General features: G+C 39.1%; 1 protein-coding gene across 10 annotated transcripts in view; it reads right to left on the bottom strand.

Annotated features, from left to right (window-relative positions):
- The window catches only part of LOC148878641 (DENN (AEX-3) domain-containing protein), a 167,624-nt gene that overhangs the window by 63,160 nt on the left and 82,538 nt on the right, over nucleotides 1–21,926 (bottom strand). For 7 of the 10 annotated variants that reach the window (XM_088957786.1, XM_088957752.1, XM_088957776.1 and 4 more), the window contains exons 14-15: nucleotides 20,549–20,599; nucleotides 7,553–7,639 (exon numbers count right to left, since the gene is read on the bottom strand). In XM_088957786.1, coding sequence (XP_088813912.1) covers nucleotides 7,553–7,639; nucleotides 20,549–20,599 — 138 coding nt within the window. Of the gene's footprint in view, nucleotides 1–7,552; nucleotides 7,656–20,548; nucleotides 20,600–21,926 lie in introns of all 10 variants that reach the window. The other 3 variants (XR_016103269.1, XR_016103270.1, XM_088957795.1) reach the window with 1 other exon arrangement.

Below are 21,926 nucleotides of genomic sequence, written 5' to 3'. Positions count from 1 at the left end.
GATATGAAGAGGGCTGTTTGTGGACAGGTATGAACAGTTCTGTTTTTCGCCCAAGTAGTGGACTGTAGATGCTGTCTTTTAGTTCAAAAAAAAAATTTTTTTTGTGGAGGTATGAAGTGACTAGTATGCAGAGGTGTGGTGTTCTCCTCTGTTTATACCCCGTATGTGTGCTGAAAGTAGGGATTTTTGGCTGCTGAAGTTCACGACAGCAGTGGTGTGGTGATGGTGTACTGTGTTGAATGGTGTGTGAATGTTTCAGAATATTTGAAAGTAAACCCTTGTGTTGTGTAGTGGTGTTCATACTTTCTTGTGAGGAGAGCAGATTTAGTTGAAAATGTCATCAACCGGAGATGGTAGTGACAACAAAACTGGAGTTATGATCTCTCCAAATTATCTGAATGTTCAAATGACATCCATTAAGCTGAATGGTGAGAACTATGTGCCTTGGGCCAAGTCGGTAGAGGTGTTCTTGAAGGCCAAGAAGAAAGTGAAGCATGTGAGAGAGGAAAAACCTTCCTCTGACTCTCTAGAGTTTAGTAACTAGGAGCAGGAGGATGCTCAAATTATGACATGGTTGTGGAATAGCATGGAACCAAAAATCAGTATGAACATTATGTTCCTAGATACAGCTAAAGAGATCTGGGATCATGCTACGGGCAAGACAATACAACTTGGGTGTATCAGTTGTACCAAGAGTACTTCAATCTGAAGCAAGGCAGCCAGAGCTTGGTAGAATACTATGCAAGTTTGAGGAACATCAGAAATAAGCTTAATGTGTATCATCCCCTGACACCAGATGTTCAGGTTCAGCAACAACAACGTGAGCAACTTGATGTGACAAGATTTCTGGTAGGTTTGAAGGTTGAATATGAACCTGTCCATGCACAAATACCGGGGGGGTCTGCCATTCCCTCACTTGAAGAAGTGTTTGCCCATCTTAGGAGGACATCTATTTTGTCTACAGAGCATTCTTCTCTCTCAGAAAGATCTGGTTTGGTGGTAGCTAGAGGTGGAGGCCGTGGAAATAGAAGTGGTGGTAGTGGTGGCCGTGGACTTCCAGGAAACCGAGGTGGTTCCATGTTTAACCGGGCTGGTGGCCGGAGTGGAGGTCGAGACTCAGGGGGAGGTCATGGTAAAGGAAGAAGTAATGCTCCTAGGAAGTGTACTTACTGCGGATTAGAGGGGCACACTGTTAATTTTTGCTATGATTTACATGGTCCACCCAACACTTGGGCTAACCATGCTATGACTAGGGGTAGTGGTACAGTTAGTGAAAATCCGCAAACGGATCAGATTCCCTCAACATCTACTGGTGCTTCTGGGAAGGAGATGGTGAGTGTACCTCGTGTAGTATATGAGCAGTTTCTTTAGACATCTTCTCAGCAGAACACAACTACCTTGGCCCATTCAGGTATGGCTTGCTTGGCTTTCAAGCCTTCACATTGGATCATTGATTCCGGAGCCTTGGACCATATGTTTGGGACTCCAAATGTATTCTCTTCTCTTTCTCGGTCCTCCACATCTCAAACAGTTACTCTTGCTAATGGTTCTACATCTCCCATTTGTGGTGTTGGTGATGTTGATCTCTCCTTGTCTTTATCATCCGTTTTATATGTTCCTAAGTTCCCTTTTAATCTTATGTCTGTTAGTAGATTAACTAAGTCACTTAATTGTTCCATAACCTTTTATCCCTCTTCTTGTGTGTTTCAAGATCTCAAGATGGGGATGAAGATTGGTGGAGGGCATGAAACAGGTGGGTTGTATTACCTTGATGGTGGTGGCTCTCCCGTTGCCTTTCAGTTGTCTCTTACTCCACTACAATGGCACTACAGACTTGGTCATCCTTCTCTCAAAACTTTGAAGTTGTTAGTTCCTTCTTTGAGTCATCTTTCATCATTGGATTGTGAATCGTGTCAGCTCAGGAAACATCATAGAGTCTCTTTCAATCCAAGAGTTGATAGTCATGTTTTGAGTCATTTTTCTTTAGTTCATTCTAATGTTTGGGGTCCAATCAAAGTGATGTCATGCAATGGCTATAAGTATTTTGTAATTTTTGTTGATGACTTTTCAAGAATGACATGGACTTATCTTATGAAAGATTGTAGTGAATTGTTCTCCATTTTTCAAAAATTTTATGCTGAAATACGTACACAGTTTGGTGTTCATATTAAAATTCTTCGCTACGATAATGCAAAAGAGTACATATCAACACCATTTCAACAATACTTAGAGCATCATGGGATAATTCATCAAACCTCGTGTTCCTACACCCCACAACAGAACGGTTTGGTTGAACGAAGAAATCGACATCTCCTTGAAACTGCTCAGTCTATGATGCTTAATATGAATGTCCCGAAGCGTTTTTGGAGTGATGCTGTCCTCACATCATGTTTTCTCATCAATCTGATGCCCATGTCCATCCTTGGAAGTCAATCCCCCTTCTCCGTGTTGTTCCCCACCTTGTCTCCGTTTCCTCTTACTCCAAGAGTCTTTGGGTGTGTTTGCTTTGTTCAAACTTTGGGTCCTGGTTTAGACAAGTTAGATGCACGAGCTACGAAGTGCATCTTCCTCGGATACTCCAGGACACAGAAAGGGCATAAGTGCTATAACCCTTACTCATAAGTCATTTGTTTGCTCCGATGTCACCTTCTTTGAATCAGTTCCTTTTTTCTCAGATATTGTGGTTCCTTCTCCTTCCCTTGTAGTTCCTCTTCCTATCCCTATTGAGGATCCTCTTCCCGTGGTCCCCATTCCAGTTGCAATCCCCCCTATAATTCCTCCTCCCGTGCCAGTTACTATTGAGAGGCTAGCAATCAGACAAGTGTATACTCACAGACAAGCACCGGCCCCTCCTCCACTTCAGCCCTTGTCGACAGATCTTGTGGTTGCTCCTCCTCCCTCGAACCTTGATCTTCCTATTGCCCTGCGGAAAGGTAAACGCACTTGTACTTCTCATCCTATTTCACACTATGTTTCAGTTTCTCACCTTTCTGCTTCTCATCGCCACTTTATATCCTTGCTCTCATCTGTTTCCATCCCCAAAACTGTCCAGGAAGTCCTTACCTCCCCAGGGTGGTGGCAAGCAATGGAAGAGGAACTATCTGCTCTACAACACAACCAAACGTGGGACCTCACTGCTCTTCCTCCTGGTAAGCATGTTGTTGGGTGTAAGTGGATCTACATAGTGAAGTATCTTCCCAATGGCAATGTGGAACGATTGAAAGCCAGGTTAGTGGCCAAGGGCTACTCTTAGTTGTATGGTGTGGACTATATGGAGACATTTTCTCCTGTGGCTAAAATTGGTTCAGTTTTGGTATTGATTTCATTAGCTTCTATGTATGACTGGCCTCTTTTGCAACTAGACATTAAAAATGCCTTCCTACATGGTGATCTCATTGAGGAGGTGTATATGGAGCAACCACTAGAGTTTGATGCTCAGGGGATAAGGTTTGTAGACTCAAAAAGGCATCTTATGGACTGAAGCAATGTCCATAGGCATGGTTTGGTAGGTTCAGTGAAGTAGTGAAAATCTTTGGGATGAAACAGTGTCAGGTAGACCATTCTGTGTTCAGCCATGACTCAAAAGATGGGAAGATCTTGCTAGTTGTGTATGTGGATGATATTGTCATAACTGGGAGTGATAGTAATGGGATTGACAGGTTGAAGAAATTTCTACAAGACCACTTCAATACGAAAGATTTGGGTAAGCTGAAGTATTTCCTGGGAATAGAACTTGCAAGGTCAAGACATGGAATTAATTTATGTTAAAGAAAATATGTTCTTGACCTACTTGAAGAAACAGGATTGTTAGGTGCTAAACCAACAGAGACTCCTATGGAACTGAATGTCAAGTTGAGTGTTGATGCAGGTGAGGAGTTAAATGACCCTGAAAGATACAGGAGGTTGGTGGGAAAGCTAAATTATCTGACTATTACCCGACCAGATATATCATTTGTTATGAGTATGGTGAGTCAGTTTATGCAACATCGACGGATTCCTCATTAGGAAGCAGTTCTAAGGATTGTTAAGTACCTGAAGGGTGCTCCAGGTCGTGGTTTGCTATATAAAAGCGGAGGGCCCCTTGAGATAGTAGGGTATATAGATGCTGATTGGGATGGTTCTGTATCAGACAAGAGATCAACGATAGGGTATTGTACCTTCCTTGGTGGAAATCTTGTAACTTGGAAGAGCAAGAAACAAACTGTGGTGGCAAGGAGTAGTGCAGAAGCTGATTACAGAGTTGTGGCTCATAACACATGTGAGCTAGTATAGTTGAAGAACTTGTTACAAGAGATGGGGTTCTCAGTTGACAAACCGGACAAACCCATGAGACTATACTATGATAACCAAGCAGTTGTTCACATCTCTTCCAATCCAGTCTTCCATGAGAGAACCAAGCATATTGAGGTTGATTGTCACTTCGTAAGAGAGAAAGTGATCAATGGAGTGATAACCACATCTCATGTGAGCTCGAGAAATCAGTGGGCAGATCTCTTTACAAAGGGATTGTCTCGAGGCAGAGTAAATTATATTTGTGACAAGCTGGGACTATATGACATATACTCTCCAGCTTGATGGGGAGTGTTAGAGTTCACAGAACAAGGGTATTTTGGTCATTTGGGTGCATCTATGTGAGAATGAAAGGTCTATTTTATTCATGTCTAAGTTGTGTGTCCCATCACTTATGAGGGGCAATATTGACTTTCTTGTAGCCAAGCTTATGTGAGATAAATGCAAGTGGGTCGACTAGAGAGGACAAATTTTCCACATCTAGTAGAACCCTTCTTCTCCTCCTTCTCTTCTAATTCCTTCTCCTCTTTTTCTCTACTTTAACCTAGAATCTAATAGGGATTTTACAGAAACTACTGCTACCGAGGCTGGAAGAAGCCAGACTGTCGAGATTCCTTAATCTGTGACTGTTCAAAACTGAAACAGAAGGAGCAAAGTTGTTGCTGCCCTGAAGAAATCAGTAAACAGATGGAGGAAGAAAAAAAATCTGTTGCCGCCCAGGAGAGAAGACTAGAACTGCTCCAAACTTTGTCAGTTCCCATTGATTTTCTGAGAGAAAAAGGACCTGGGCAACACAACCAGTCGGAAATCCTTCTAGACAGAAGCTTCCAAGAGAAACTAGGGTAAGGATTGAAGAGAACAGCCCTAAAACCAGCCAAACCGTGATTTCAAATGTCGCAAAATGTTGCTAATGTCACACGACATATGTCGATGTCGAGGCTCACCGACATGAAAGTGGATGGTAATATAAAAAATGCATTATGTCAGTCGACATTTCCTATATTTCGGAAATGTCGACCAAATCGATCCAAATAACAAAAAAAAAATACAGTTTTTCCTATTGTGTCCACAAGATGTTAACTAATGTACATTAAAAATATAATATATTAGTATATTATATTAATATAACACAGTATATTAATATAGATTATTCCATTAATAATTTCTATTTAATATTTCAAATAAAATATTTATAAAAATAATTAAAAAAATATAAAAACAAAAGAATAAATTAATTACTTTATAATATAAAACATAAAATATTAACTAGCTAGTATTTTTTTAAAATATTTATTAAAATCAGAAAATGTTTACTAAATTTTATAATAAACCATATTCTACATTTAATATAAAAAATCAGAATAAATTTAATAAATTTTATACTAAATCATAATTTATTATAAATTTAGTATTAAAAATCATAATAAATTCATTAAGTTTTATAAGAAATCAGAATTTATCATAATCTTAATACTACAAAAAGGAGAATCAGTTTATTAAATTTATAATAAAACATAATGTATTATAACTTTAATATTTAAAAAATCAGAATAAATGTATTTCTATTTACTAGTGTGAAATAAATATATTAGAATTTATAATAAATCAGAATTAAAAATAAGAAAATAAAATATCAGATAACCTTGTAAAAGCATCAAAATGCATAATAAATCAGTAAATCGTCATTTACTAATTTGTTATTGATCTTAGTTTCTTAGCTTTATATAATGGTTGGGAATAAGATAATAGTCTAGAAATATGTATTAATGCTTCTTTTATCATTTTACAAAATATCTTTCATATTTCCACATATTTCATAATATTTCCACAATGTCTCTAATTTTTACAATATTTCCCCTCGACATTTCCGACATATGTCCTATATTTTGGTAAGCGACATTTCCGACATATGTCCTATATTTTGGTAAGCGACATTTCCATTGACATGGACATTTTAAACCTTGAGCCAAACACCCTGAGAACAAAAACCCCTAATATGCCAACGAGTGAGCAAGAAAATAGCAAAGATTACAGAGCAACTTGCTCTGATACCATTTCAACAGACCCAGAGCAGAATACAGAATTCTGGGGATGAATAATGATGATTCAACCCTACCCCAAGGGCCCTTTATATAGAAAGCAAATTAAAGATATTACAGAGAGACCCTTGTAGGGCAGCACAATTTAGAGAATTTACAGAGAGGCCGTTGCAGGGCTAAAGTGAAAATAATAATAAATAAGAGAAAATAATACAATAAGGACTACAATAAAATGGTACATCAGGGAGTTTCTTCACATCTCTAAAATGGCACATTTTATGCCCTGTTAAAAGACCTACGATACATCTAATGTAGCTATAAGTTGTACTTCCATAAGGTGGTTATACTACATGGTGTGCTGAAAAGCATAACTTCAAATAGGGACAACAAATCTATCAACCACTTTTGGTGGACTTTATGGAAGAGTTTGGGGACTGGAGTTGTGCTTCAGTAGTGCCACTCATCCTCAAATTAATGGGTAAATTGAAGTTGTTAATATAAGTTTGGTAATATTCTTTGCTATCTAGTTAAGGACAGGCCTAAACAATGGGACTTGGCACTTCCTCATGTAAAGTTTGCCTACAACAGGTCCAGAAATTGTATTATTGGTCTGTCTCCATTTGGGGTGGTCAATAGAGCTAATCCCAACAATGTTCTAGACTTTATTCCAGTGCCAAATCCAAGTAAACCAGCTGGAGACATTTCTGAACTACTGCCAACATAAAAAAGATATATGAGCAGGCCCGAAAGTAAATCGAGAATAGCAATGCGGGATACAAAAGGGAAGCAGATTTGAAGAGAAGGAAGCTAATTTTCAGCAAAGAAGATCTTGTGTCGGTTCATCTTCATAAGGGTAGAATCAAGAGTGGCAAGTAACAGCCACAAAAGGTTGGTCCATGCAAGATTCTAAGGAAGATAAATGATAATGCATACAAGGTGGAGCTGCCCAGAAAAGTGAACACTTTAATATATTCAACTTTGCTGATTAACTTAGACAGTGGTGGCAATGCAGACTTGAGGTCAAATGTCTCTAAATCTATGAATGTTGTCAAACCATTGAATGCACATTTTTATCATATTCATGTTCGTAACTTGTCATATATAGCAAAGAAAAACAGAGTTCTAAAGAAGTTCAAATAAAAGCTTCTAAAAATCCATCTTCTCTATAAAAAACCAAATATAATAAAGTAAGTTCACCAATGGGCCACAGGAATGCAACAAACCTGGTCTTTCTGCACATTAACATGAACAATATTAGATGTTTTAGATGTTTTCATCTTCAGATCGGCTGGCTTCTGTTGTATTCCAACCTACAAAATCACAAAACTCAAAAAATACTAATGTATCAGTATCATGACATCAAATAGCAACTAAAATCATTTCAAGTAAAATTATCAACACATTTATTAGTAAGACTGAAATGCTTAACCTAGTTGGAGTTTGGGCTTGGGATTATAGATTCCCAACCATTTTTTATGCCTCTTTTGAATGGTTTGGTCGTTGGTTGAGCTGAACCTTGTTTAGTGGGTTTCGTAGCTCACGTTTCAGCCTTATTTTAGTGCCAAAAAAATTCTAGTCTCATACCAGATCTGTTCAGTTACTATTTTATGTCGTTTAGTGGGTCTAATATCACTATCCTAAGTTTAGTGATAGAAACTCCTCTTAGTCTAGGGTCAATTGGTACAAAGGTTAAGCTGGCTGATAAATCTGCTAAGAAAATGGAGGAATGGAAAGTTGATAATTCTATAATTATATCCTAGTTGTTAGGGTCAATTGATACATCCATTATTCTAGACAGAAAAATCCATGTGGGATTATTTGGAAATGGAGTATTAAGTAGACAAAAGCGGCAAGGAAATTTCAGTTAGAACATCATATATTCATGTACACTCAAGGGAATAAGAAAGTCACTGAATATCATGCAGGGTTTATCTCCCTCTAGATAGGACTGGAAATGTTGTATTTCACTAGTGATTCTATATTCAATGAAAAGTTAAACAGTTTCTCATGTAGTTTGTGCCCAGAACTTGGGGAGTTACTGAGGGTGGAAACTTGTAATGCAACCTCAAGAAATATTTGAAGCAAAGAAAGAATCTGACATGCTTCCTATAGCACAATCCTTTAAGGTTCAAGGAGCATGTGGTAGGGATTTTTTCCTTATGTAGTGTCATGAATGTGAAGTCTATGGCCACATTGTATCCCACTACAAAAATCAGAATTTCTGTGTCTATTGCAAGATGCAAGGGCATGTAATGAATGAGTGTCAAGCCATATCTTTTCAAGGGAGGAAGCTTTACAAGGAATATTAGGCCACTACAAACAAGACACAATCCGCCGCCCCATCTTCTAGGTCTACTACAACCTCCTAAGGCCAAACCTCTAAGGCATCTAATGGTTTTTTTCTGAACAACAGGTTCAAACAATTGTTGCTTCTGCCATCTCTTCTACCTTTTCAACTACAGGACTTTCTGGTAAGCCTTGTTACTTTAGTTCTCTTGCTAATCCTCTTTGGATCATTGATTCTAGAGCATCAAATCACTAGACTTCTGTTTCACCTAGTTCAACTTATACTCATTATTTTTGTAATAATCAAATTTTTACTGCCAATGGTGATAAGCTTCAAAACCTTGACATTGACAATTTGACTCTTTTCCACTACTCCTTCAGGTTTATTCTCTTTAGAGCAAGTATTTCTTGTACCTAAACTCACCATCAATCTGATTTCTATTGGAAAACTTGCTAACAATGGGTATAATGTTCATTTCTCACATAGTGGTCGTTTGATTCAGGACCAACTCATTGGGAGATGACAGGAAGCCAGGAAGGAATCATAAGGTTGGACATCTCTTTGCATCATGACTCTTCATTGCATAGTTGTTTTGTTTGCTTCTTCTGGCTCTTCTCATGATACTTTTTGGTATCTTTGGCATCACCATCTAGGTCATCTTATTGCTGATAAACTAACTTCCAGGCTTATGCTATAGCTACTTCAGTATATCTTGTAAATCATCTTCCTTCTTTTACTCTTTTCAATACTTCTCTGTTTTAACAATTATATCATCGTCCTCCAAATTACTCAACTCTACATGTCTTTGGTTGTGTTTGTTTTGTTCACTTCCCTCCACATGAACGTACCAAGTTGTTAGCTCAATTTGCTATGTGTGTCTTTCTAAGTTATAGTCCTCATCACAAGGTTTGCTTTGTTATAATCCATCTCTCCCTTATATGAGTACCTCAAGGAATGATTTCTTGAATAGATCTCCTTTTCAAACAAGTGCTTAAGTGACTGAGTACTTCTTTTGTTGTTCTTCATGATTTTGATGTCCCTAACTAAAAAGCTAAATGATGTTTCTACTCATTCGGCCTTCTAATGCTTCTTTGCAGCTCTATCTGAGACGTCTAAGTATTGCCATTTCCCTCCACCTTCTCCTTTGCATCATTCATCTAGTACATCTCATCTTCCTAAATGCTAGTTTCCTTCCCCCATAGCTTCTTTTCTATTGTTTTTCAAGCTACAAATATTCCTAAAAATTATCAAAAAATCCTTCTTGTTTGATGTAGTCGGAAAACAAATTACATGCAACACTTCAAGTGTACAACAATAATCACAAGTAATACCAAGTTGAAAACAACAAAACAAGTTGGATTTTTAGGGATTTCAGACATGAACATGAAGTAGAACTCCTCCTGGAACAGTTCCATTATAGTAACAATGACATCGAGCTGGCCTCCGACATGGACACGCAATGATAGAGGGATTGGAAGGTGCCAAGATGGGTTGATTCCTCAAAACCCAAGCTCCCAGTACTTGAAAACCCTACTTGGGGGTGAGTTATAGCTCAAACAAGGGAGAAACAACCAAAAAGACCCCTATAGAAACAACCCCCTTATCTTTTATAAAACTCAATAGCTTGGAGAAGCCAATTAAAATATTTACAAATGAGCCTCTAGAATGTTTCCCTTTCTCAAACAACTCCTTAAGAACAAAACTAACTTCAAACAAACCCCCCTGTTAGAGTTGGCCGAGTAGGGGTAACCTAGTCTTTTTCATTTTACTTTAAGTGGTGACTTGGCAACACTGTTTTATTTTAAATTTCTTGTCCCATACATACGTAGGGGGATATTTGACTTTGTACCTTTAATGGATATAATAAAAGGTTATGGTCAACTAGGAGGGTTTAGACTCTCTGAATAGAACTTGTCTGAACCATCAAAACATGGTATCAGAGCGATAAATACAAAAAAGGAAGGCTGTGATCTCAAAGTTTCTGGACCTGCAATCTCTCCTCTTCTTATTTTCTCATTTTTTCTGAGCTATGGTCCGGTTACACGAAGTAGAAGGCTGTGGCAACCTTATTGGTGATTCCAGGACTGCCACAATCTCCATTACAGGTGTTAGGAAGGTGTGGCAGCCCTAGGTTGGTGATTCTAAGATTGTTGTCACCATGAGTGACAGCCCTAGTGTTTGTGCGGTCGTGTGTATGGTGGTTCAGACCCTCTACTGAGCAGTTTCAAGAGGGTTTTCTTCCTTGTTTGTTGTAGTTATGGTGGTTGGCTATCAATAGTGGTGTGAGGAATTTTTTTTTGAAGGAGATGGCCGAATGGGTCTGAATAGATGGTGGTAGTTTCTTTTTTATGGTGGCTGGTTGAAAGAGTGTCGTAAGGTGATGTGTAGACTGCAGTAGTGTTGACTTAACAGAAGAAATATTTTTCTTTGGTTGGTTAATAATTCAAAGTAGGAAGAGTAATTGATAGTTACATGTATTGAGAACACCATGGCAGCAACCGGAGATGGTGGTAGTGATCAGAAATCAAGTGTGATGGTCCCCTCAGACTACTTAGTTGTGCAGATGACATTAATTAAACTTAATGGTGAAAATTATGTGCCATGGGCCAAGTCGGTAGAGGTTTTTCTCAAGGCCAAGAGGAAGGTGAAACATGTGAAGGAGGATAAATCATCATCTGAATCTCCAATGTCTGATGATTCGGAACAAGAGGATGCCCAAATCATGACAGGGTTATGGAACAATATGGAACCCAAGATAAGTGCAAATTTTATATTCTTAGATACAACCAAGGAAATATGGGAACATGCAAAGAAACCCTTGAAGAGTATTATGCTAGTACAAGGAACCTCAAAAATGAATTTAATGTCTATCGCCCCCTCACTTCGGATGTCAAAATTCAGCAACAACATCGAAAGCAACTTGATGTAACCAGGTTTTTAGTAGGGTTGAAATCAGAATACGAACCAGTTAGAGCACAAATATTGGGAGGTTCTGCTCTTCCTACACTTGAGGAAGTAGTTTCTCGGCTTTGTAGGATTCCCCTGGGACCCATAGAGAGTACCACATCTTTTAACAGATAAGTGTTTGTTGTAGTGGGGGTAGTCCCATGTTTGGTTGTGGTAGTGAAAGTGGTGGAGGTCGTGACTCAGGGGGAGGCCGTGGTAGAGGAAGAGGGCACACTACTAGGAAGTGTACACATTGTGGCAGGGAAGGACATTCAATTAATTTCTATTATGATCTACATGGCCCACCTTCCACATGGGCTAACCATGCAATTGTTGGTAGTGGTGACGTTAGTTCCATTCTTCACGAGTAATGATGTTCCTCCTCCTGCTCCTATGTTTCCACTTTCAGTTCCAGTTGAGGACCCTCTTCCTACGGTTTCTGTTCTATCTCAGTCATCATCTTCTCCAGTGCAGGTTAATACTAAGAAGCCACTAATCACACAAGGGTATACTCACAGAAGAGCACCAGCCCCTCCTCCAGTTCAACCCTCGTCAACGGGACCTGCAGTTGCACCTCCTCCTTTTGACCTTGATCTTCTTATTGCATTGCGGAAAGGTAAACGTAGTTGTACATCTCATCCTATTTCTCATTATGTTTCTATTGCTCACCTTTCCACTTCCCATCGACAATTTATATCCTTGTTATCATGTGTTTCCATTCCTAAGACTGTCTAAGAAGCCATCACTTTTCTAGGGTGGCAGCATGCAATGGAAGAGGAATTGTCTGCACTGGCACACAATCACACATGGGAACTTACCACTCTCTCTCCTGAGAAACATGTCGTTGGATGTAAGTGGGTCTACACAATGAAATATCTTCCAATTGGTAGTGTGGAACGATTGAAAAGCTAGGTTAGTGGCCAAAGGCTATTCTCAATTATATGGTGTTGATTATACGGAGACATTTTCTACTATGTCTAAGATTGGTTCAGTTCGGGCATTGATTTCTTTACTAGCAATGTAAGATTGACCCCTCTTTCAGCTTGACATAAAAAATGCCTTCTTACATGGTGATCTTGTTGAGGAGGTATATATGGAGCAACCACCAAGATTTGTTGCTCAGTGGGAGGATGGTAAAGTTTGCAGACTTAAGAAGGCGATTTATGGACTGAAACAATTTCCATGTGCGTGGTTTGGCAGATTCAGCCAAGTAGTGAAGAACTTTGCATGAAACAGTGCCAAGTAGACCATTTTGTGTTCAACCATGAATCAGAAACTAGAGGCGTACGCCTCATGCACATCTTATATAAAAAGATAGAAAAAAAGAATAAAAGAATAAAAAAAGGAAAGGAAAGGAGGCTTACGCCTCCTTGTGTTTGGAAGGCTTATGCCTCTTGCATTCTGAACTACACCTCATGCCTCTAGGTAGTGGAATGCCTTGCGTCACGCCTCCACGTTTTAAAACATTGGTAATAACTGGAAGTGACAGCAATGAGATTGATAGGTTGAAAAGCTTTTTACAGGATCACTTCCACACAAAAGATCTGGGTAAGCTGAAATATTTCTTAGGAATAGAAGTTGCAAGGTCAAGGCATAGCATTAACTTGTGCCAAAGGAAGTATGTCCTTGATTTACTTGAAGAAATAGGGTTGTTGGGTGCCAAACCAACTGAAACACCTACGGAACCAAATGTTAAGTTGATTATTGATGCAAGTAAAGAGTTTGCTGACCCTAGAAGGTACATGAGATTGGTGAGTAACTTGAACTACCTAACTATTACTCGGCTAGATGTATTGTTTCCAGTAAGCATGGTGAGTCAGTTTACACAGCATCCTCGGGTTCCACATTGGGAAGCAGTCCTAGGGAGCTCCAGGTCGTTGACTATTATACAAGAGTGGAGGAACTCTTGAGATAGAGGGGTATAAAGATGTTGACTAGGTCGGATCTGTGTCTGACAGGAGATCCACTACAGGGTATTGTACCTTCCTTGGTGGCAATATAGTAACTTTGAAGAGCAAGAAACAAACAGTGGTGGCAAGAAGCAATGCAGAAGCTGAGTATAGGGCTATGGCTCATATTACATGTGAACTAGTGTGGCTAAAAAATCTTTTACAGGAAATGGGGTTCTCAATAAACAGACCCATGAGGTTGTACTACAATAATCAAGCTGTTGTCCACATTTCTTCTAATCCAATCTTTCATGAGAGAACAAAGCATATCGAAGTTGACTGCCAGTTTGTAAGAGAAAAGGTGATCGGTGGAGTGATAAATACAGCTCATGTGAGTTCAGGAAACCAATGGGCAGATATGATTACAAAAGGGTTAAGTCAGGGAAGAGTGGATTAGATATGTGGCAAGCTGGGATTATAAGATATATACTCTCCAGCTTGAGGGAGAGTGTTAGAATTGATAGTACAAGGGTAGTTAATACTTTTGTCTATCTAATTGGGGTTAAGTTGTCTATCTTGTTTGGGTTTAAGTTGTGTGCCTCATACTTAATAAGGGACAAATCTGTTTTCTGTAATCTAATAAAAGAGTATAAATATAGAGTGGGTCAGCTGAGAATGCGTGACTTTTCTTCTTCTCAGACCGAACCCTTTCTCCTTCTCTTCTCTTCTTTCTCTTCTCTTCTTTCTCTTCTTCTTCTTCTCTTCTTACTTACCTCAGACCTAGAACTGAACTAGGGTTAATCGAATTATTCACACATTTGATAGACCCTTCCAAGCTCTACTTCTTTATGCATATTTGAAACCCTAGAAGGGTAACACGAACGACAGTCATCTGTTAAGATTACTGTCAATCAAACCATACTTTCTTGGGAGAGAAAGGATGATGATATTGTCAATAATAGGCAGACAAGAAACAATGCACACTTACAAAATGTAGAGAGCAGTGTTGCTAGCTCTTCATTGGATATATAGGGAGGGAATATGGATGAAGTGTAGGACATTGACCCTTCCAAATAGATCATTTTCTTTTTCATGCAACCATGGTATGCACTTTCTACTATTCTTGTTTCAATCATTTTGGAATGCCAATATTTTCTACTTCCTTTGTTTAGGGTGTAAAAGCATGCATTTATCCCTCTCAATTGATCATTAATGACTTGGGATGAAATGAAAATGAACTGGCCATAGGAAGAATTGGTAATCAAGGAGACATGTCATGGAAGATGGATCCACTTGTGTGTGTTTGTCTTTTCCCCTTGTATGTGTGTCAAAAGAAACTCATGACAAGCACATGTAATAGATTTGGTGAAAAGGTCGGCAAGATGAGCATAAAGGAGAGTGATAGTGCTTGCAAGAAACAGATCCTGGATGAAGTGAATTCAACCTCATGCTTGGCGTGCTCATCTAAAACAGGATTGAAGGCAATGTGAATAGAACTTATATTGTTTGTATAAACAGGAGTAGGAGAAATGAGTGGAATGTGGATTTCTTGGAGGAGACTTCTTAACCAAGTAATCTTGATACAGGCAGCAGACATGGCACAATATTCAGCTTCTCAGAGGAGACTTAGAGATTGTACGTTGTTTCTTACACCTCTATGAGATAAGAATCACTTAAAAAAATGCACCATCCAGTTGTTGAGCAATGTGTATCAAGACAACCGGCGCAATCAGCATTAGAGTAGGCATGAAGATGAATTGTGGAGAAAGAGGGGAAGAATAAACCTCTCTAAAGTCCCATGGAATCATGGAGGTATCTAATGATTCAATGAAAAGCTGAGAGATATGGTTGATGAGGAGCTTAACAAACTGGTCAACAACTTGTACAGCATGCGGAATGTGTGTCACCGGTGAGAAAAACAAAATTACCAATAAGACGTCAATATAAGGATCTTGTAGAGGTTTATCATCACAGTAAAGTTTGACATTGAGCTCCATGGGATTGTCAACTTTCTTGGTGTTAGTGAGATGAGCAAGCTGAATGAGATCCTTTGTATTCGTTGGTTAAAAAAATGGCCGTGGAATAAGATTGAACGTCCAAACTAATTCATGGGTCCAAGGTCCATTTTGAAGGATGGTTGCAACAATACTTTGAGATGTTAAATACCTTCTACATCATAATATGTGATAAAAGTATCATCCATATACACAAGCAAGAGTATGATTTCCCATGAGCAATGAAAAATGAAGAGGGAGGAACCATAACTACTCTATTGATAGTCTGCCCCACAAGGACATGATGGAAGTGATCAAATCAAGCATGAGGAGCACGTTTCGATCCATAAATGATTTCTGTAGAGAAGATGGGCCGAATGGCCCATAGGCTGTTACTGTATATTATCTTTATGTTCTTCTTTGTAATGGGCCTTATTCTGGGCCCATACTCTTCTATGTTCCTTTTTTTGTAATTTCTTGTCCAACTAAGGACCTCTCTTGTAATTACTAAAAGATTAACTTAATAAAAGAGTATTAGAGTGTTAGAGGGAGGTTAAGTTCGAACTCCTCATCCTCTAACCCTTCTTGCCGTAGTTCTCTCTCTCTCTCTTCTTCTCTAATCTTCTCTAATCTTCTCTTGTTAGTTTTTCTTTGTTTTCTAGCACTGTCCCTACTTCTAGGACTGTTTTTCAACTTGGTATCAGAGCAGGCCATTGCTTGGCATGTCCCTCATGTGGTTCTAGTTCAGCCAACTACATGAGGAGGTTCTAGGGCTGAAAGTTTACAGTCATCTGCCTGGTTCTTGGAGGTCATTGGAGGGTGCCCAAGTTTCTATACACTTGGAGAAGGGTTCGGTGACCAGGAAGAATCAGAGAACAAGTTGTTTGGCCTGATTTGAAATCAGAGAAAAAGGATTTCGGAGTTATCTCAGAGAACAAGTGTTTGACCTGGTTTATAGTTCAAACCAGAGACTCTCTTACTGTAAGTCTTTTCTCAGTCCTTTGCTGGGTTATTTTTTGTTGTTTGGGGGGACTGTTAAAGCATTTAAAGCCCACCTCCATTCGGCCCACTGTTGCTGGACTGATTCTACTCAGAAATTTCTGGGTTGTTTTGGAAGTGCTATTCGGCTGATTATTGGACTAAGAAGCTGCTGAAACTGATCTAAAACTAAGTAATACTAGTCTCATCTTCATCCCAGCCTCTTCTTGGACCTATACTGAACACTTTGAAGTGGTTTCTTCTAATTAACAGTAGGCTGTTAAGTACTGCACACTGAGTGTTCGACAAAAGGTCTCTTAAGTACTGCAACGACTGTTGGGAACCTGAAATACCTTGTGATTGGAGGTTTGTTGGGTGTCCTTTGAAGGCTGAAACAGTAAAGAAAGAATTACCACCAAACTTTGCATGATGGATTTCTCAAACCTTGAAAACAAGAATGTTGTTGAATATGGACAGATTTTGAGAACCCCAACCGATTCTATGCAGGCTGTAACTACAGTCAAGCTTGATGGGACCAACTACTTGGCTTGGTCACAATCAGTGAAAATCCATATTTGTAGCAAAGGAAAATGGGGTTTTATTTCTGGGAGCAAGAAAGCTCCTCTAGAGGATGATCCATCTTATGAGAGATGGGTGCAAGAAAACTACACAGTGATTGGGTGGCTTGTGAACTCAATGCAGCCATAGATTAGTCAACATTATCTGTGGATGAACTCGGCTAAAGAAATCTGGGATAGTGTTGCAGAAACTTACTCCCAAAAGTTGAATGTTGCCAGAGCTTACAAACTGAGAAGTGATGTGAAGAATCTAAGACAGGGGGAGAAGTCACTTGCAGACAAGTGATGTTGTACTTACTGCTACCTATCTCATAAACCGTATGCCATCCAGGGTTTTAGGGTTTAAATCCCCCTTCTGTCTTCTTCATCCAGACAAGGATCTCTTCCCAATTCCTCTTCGTGTGTTTGGCTGTACCTGCTATGTTCACATTCCAAGTGTGCAAAGACATAAGTTTGAACTGAAAGCCCATAAATGCATCTTCCTTGGTTACTCCCCCACACAAAAGGGTTATTGTTGTTTTGATCCAAAAACCGGCACCCGACATGTATCTATGGATGTTACCTTTGATGAACTTTCTCCTTTTTATGGTTCCTCTCAGGATGGACATTGTCCACAGGGGGAGAGTCTGTCACAAGTTTTTGCTCTTCCTCTTCCTGTCCCAGTTGAGTCTCTTGACAAACCTGTATCCTCACCAAATGAGTCAAAGGAGGATCAATCACTTGATACCTCTTGTCCTAGTGCCCCTATTTCTTTACCCCCTCGTCCTATCCATAATCCCAAAGTGTATCAAAGGCAGAGATCCAGGAATGAGCAAGTAGTTTCCTTTACAATAGATGAAGCTCATACATTCCCAATCACAGATGAGATAACAGGTACTGCTTCAGCTCCTTTGGAATCATCCTTCCCAGACCTTGATGTCCCCATTGCTGTTAGGAAAGGGAAGCGGAAGTGTACTGCACACTGCATTTCCAAACACCTTTCTTATGACCTGCTTTCTCCTTCATACTTTGTCTATCTCTCTTCTGTTGCTTCTAACCCCATTCCTAGGTCTGTCTCAGAAGCTCTTGGGATTCCAGAATGGAGAGATGCCATGGAGACCGAAATGAATGCTCTGCATGCAAATGGTACTTGGGAGGTGGTGGATTTGCCTGAAGGGAAGGATCCAGTTGGGTGCAGGTGGGTTTTTACCATTAAATACAGGGCTGTTGGAACTATTGAGAGGTACAAGGCCAGACTTGTTGCAAAAGGCTACACAGAGACATATGGGATTGACTACCTGGAGACTTTTGCCCCTATTGCCAAGATGACATCTGTGAGGGTTCTTTTATCTCTAGCGGTTCACTTTGATTGGCCTCTCTATCAGTTAGATGTAAAAAATGCATTTCTGAATGGTGACTTACATGAGGAGGTCTACATGTGTCTTCCTCCAGGGATGTATGGGAAAGATATGCAAGGAAAGGTATGTAAATTGAAGAAATCTCTTTATGGTCTTAAACAATCTCCTAGAGCCTGGTTTGAGAGATTTAGAGCTGCACTTATTAAATTCGGCTATGTTCAGACACAGTCAGATCATACTCTGTTTGTGAAGAAAAGTAGATCTCTAGCAGTGTATCTCATTGTGTATGTTGATGACATTATAATGACTGGTGATGATGCCTCAAGCATTCTGGCTCTTAAGTCTTTCCTCCGTACAGAATTTGAGATTAAGGATCTGGGGGATTTGAGATACTTCCTTGGCATAGAAGTTGCCAAATCCAAGGATGGGATTCTTATTTCCCAAAGGATCTGGGGGATTTGAGATACTCCCATTGATATGAGTCACAAACTTTCAACTACAGATGGAACTTTGTTGGAAGACAAAGGGGTTTTTCAGAGACTTCTTGGGAAGCTTCTGTACCTGTGCATGACTAGACCAGATATTGCGTATGCTGTCAGTTGCATTAGCCAGTTCATGCATGCTCCTAGAGATACTCATATGGCAGCAGTAGAACGGATTTTGTGCTATCTGAAAGGCTCTCCAGGGAAAGGAATCCTATTTACCAAGCATGGTCATTTGAAACTTGAAGCCTATACTAATGCTGATTGGGCTGGAAATATTGATGACAGAAGATCTACTTCAGGATATTGCAGTCTGGTGGCTGGTAATGTTGTCTCTTGGAAGTGTAAGAAACAATCTGTTGTGGCCAGATCCTTCGCAGAAGCAGAGTATAGAGCCATGGCACATGGAGTCTCAGAATTGTTGTGGCAAAGGTCCTTAATGGAAGAACTTGGGATTGATCATGACAAACCCATGATGTTGTACTGTGATAATCAGGCTACCATCAACATTGCTCACAACCCGGTACAACATGATCGAACCAAACATATTGAAGTTGATAGACACTTTATTCGAGAAAGAGTCTCCTCCGGAGAAGTGTGTCTCCCATTCGTCACTTCTGAAGGACAATTGGCAGACTTTCTCACCAAGGGCATTTCCAAGGCAAGGCTTCATCATGACACTAGCAAGCTGGGCATGATTGACATCTATGCTCAGCTTGAGGGGGAGTGTAGAGAAGATGGGCCGAATGGCCCATAGGCTGTTACTGTATTTTATCTTTATGTTCTTCTCTGTAATGGGCCTTATTCTGGGCCCATACTCTTCTATGTTCCTTTTTTTGTAATTTCTTGTCCAACTAAGGACCTCTCTTGTAATTACTAAAAAACTAACTTAATAAAAGAGTATTAGAGTGTTAGAGGGAGGTTAAGTTCAAACTCCTCATCCTCTAACCCTTCTTGTCGCAGCTCTCTCTCTCTCTTCTTCTCTAATCTTCTCTAATCTTCTCTTGTTAGTTTTTCTTTGTTTTCTAGCACAGTCCCTACTTCTAGGACTGTTTTTCAACTATTTCTTGAGGTGGTATACAGAAGGCTAATCCACATAGTATCTAGGAGGCTTCATATAGATGGTTTCCTTTAGAGTACCATGAAAGCATTAGTGACATCCATTTGAAATATTAGCCATTGGCATAAAGCAGATAGGGCAAATATAAGATGGATGGTGGTCACATCAAACTCTCCTCATAATCAATACCATATTCTTGTGTATACCTCTGAGCAACCAAGCAAGCTTTGTATTGTCAATACTACGATCTGACTTGAACTTAATAAAAAAATACCCACCTGCTACAAACAGCTGTAGCATTGGAGGGAAGAGGCACCATTCTCAATCAATGCACACTTCTTATTATCCCTGGCCTCCTTCCAACATGGAATAGCCAAAACTTGCTAGTAAGTGCATGGTATCTATGCAGCATGAAGAATCAATCACACAAACTTGACAATTTCAAAACACTAAACATGAGATCTAGAGAAATTGCTACATAAGGCAGAGAATCATAATGCTTTAAAGGAAAACAAGCATGAAATAATAGTCTATGTAAGATGGAAATCTAATCCCATAGCAAAAGGTCCTTTCAAACCGATGAACCATGGGAATGAAAAAAAAAAATCCCATACAATACCAGACCACAAAATTTCTTATCTGAAGTGAGGAAAGTAAAATAAACTCACAACGTATGGCACTGGAGCATCAAGAAAATCAAGCATTTTTTTTGGTAGGACCTGAAAAAAAAATCAATGTACAGCTTACGGCAAAAAAGTAAAGGCAACTAAGCAATACATAAGTTCATTTGAAGCAAAACCCCTAACTCTACATGTGTGCAATATCTTTGTGCAAAACAAGGGAGAAAAAGAAAGAAAAGAAGACCAAGGATGTTGTCATGGATGTCAATTAGAAAAATAATCAGGTCTTCCAACAAATGTGTAGTTGTAATTGTTCATAAGTAAATCCTTTCTTGAATCCAATGATTTCATACTTCCCAGTATGTTACACCATACCCCAAAAATAAAACTTATTAAATACATTTTTTTGATTGGTAGCATTCAAAATTTAATTAATCAGTATAAAGATTAAATAATGTACAAAAGAAATGTGTCCTTCCCAATGAAGGCCAATATATTTCCATCCTTCTTTATCTTTATTTTTAGTATTATAGCTAGGTGAATAAATAGCATCCACCCCCCCCCCCAAAAAAAAAAAAAACTAGCCCTATTGGTTCCCTGCCTGTCCAATGCATCAGCTATGCTGTTACCAAACGCTGTCTACTAAACAATTGCATTCATTGCTGCTACTTTTTTCTACTTCTCTAACACAATATCTGTATTTTGTTACCTTCGAATCTCCTCTCATTACAACATTCCTATACCTTATATTCCAACCAATTCTTAGTCCTTGTAAAACCACCAACTGTTCTGCCCTTGTAGAGTTCTGTAACCTATAGGATCTGACTAAATAGCCATTATATGTTTAAAGACTCTTCCAATCCCTGACTTTGGGATTACCCAAGCAGCATCTGTCAAAATTCATCTTGATGAAAGGATATATAGGTGATATCCATGCAATGGTTACTCACTTGCTCTTACTCTTCTAATTGAAGATTCAGCAACCCAGCAGTTCCTTATGATATGATCCATGGTAAAATGATTAAAATTAGGTGAGGTTTTTGCTCAATGTGCCGTCATACCATAATAATCTCTATCAAAGATTCCCTTGAGAGGACCTTATCTTTAAACATTCATACAATTCTTTCCTCCCAAGCTGTCTAAAGTATGGCTGTTACAGTGTTCATGCAAAGTATCTTACCTCTTTTTCTTGGTGGTCAAGTGGGGGATTCCACTTGCATCTAAACAAGTCAAAGAAGAATGCTCAAATACCCACTACAAAAAGTCAAGAGAGTAGTAAAGGCAAGGTAGACTCAACAATCAGCTTTGCATAGAAGAGACATGCTAGGGGATAAGCACCAAAAAGGCTTTTGTCTTTTTCAATATGTTCATAAGTTTTGATTTTCTAATTAGCAATCTCCTAGTAAAAAGCCTGGATCAAAGTAAG

Source organism: Nelumbo lutea, chromosome 1 (genome assembly GCF_056320005.1).
Source record: "Nelumbo lutea isolate HS-2025 chromosome 1, American lotus-T2T, whole genome shotgun sequence".
NCBI lineage: Eukaryota > Viridiplantae > Streptophyta > Magnoliopsida > Proteales > Nelumbonaceae > Nelumbo > Nelumbo lutea.
The sequence above is the reverse complement of the archived record's forward strand: the minus strand, read 5'-3'. Positions and strand labels throughout refer to the sequence as shown.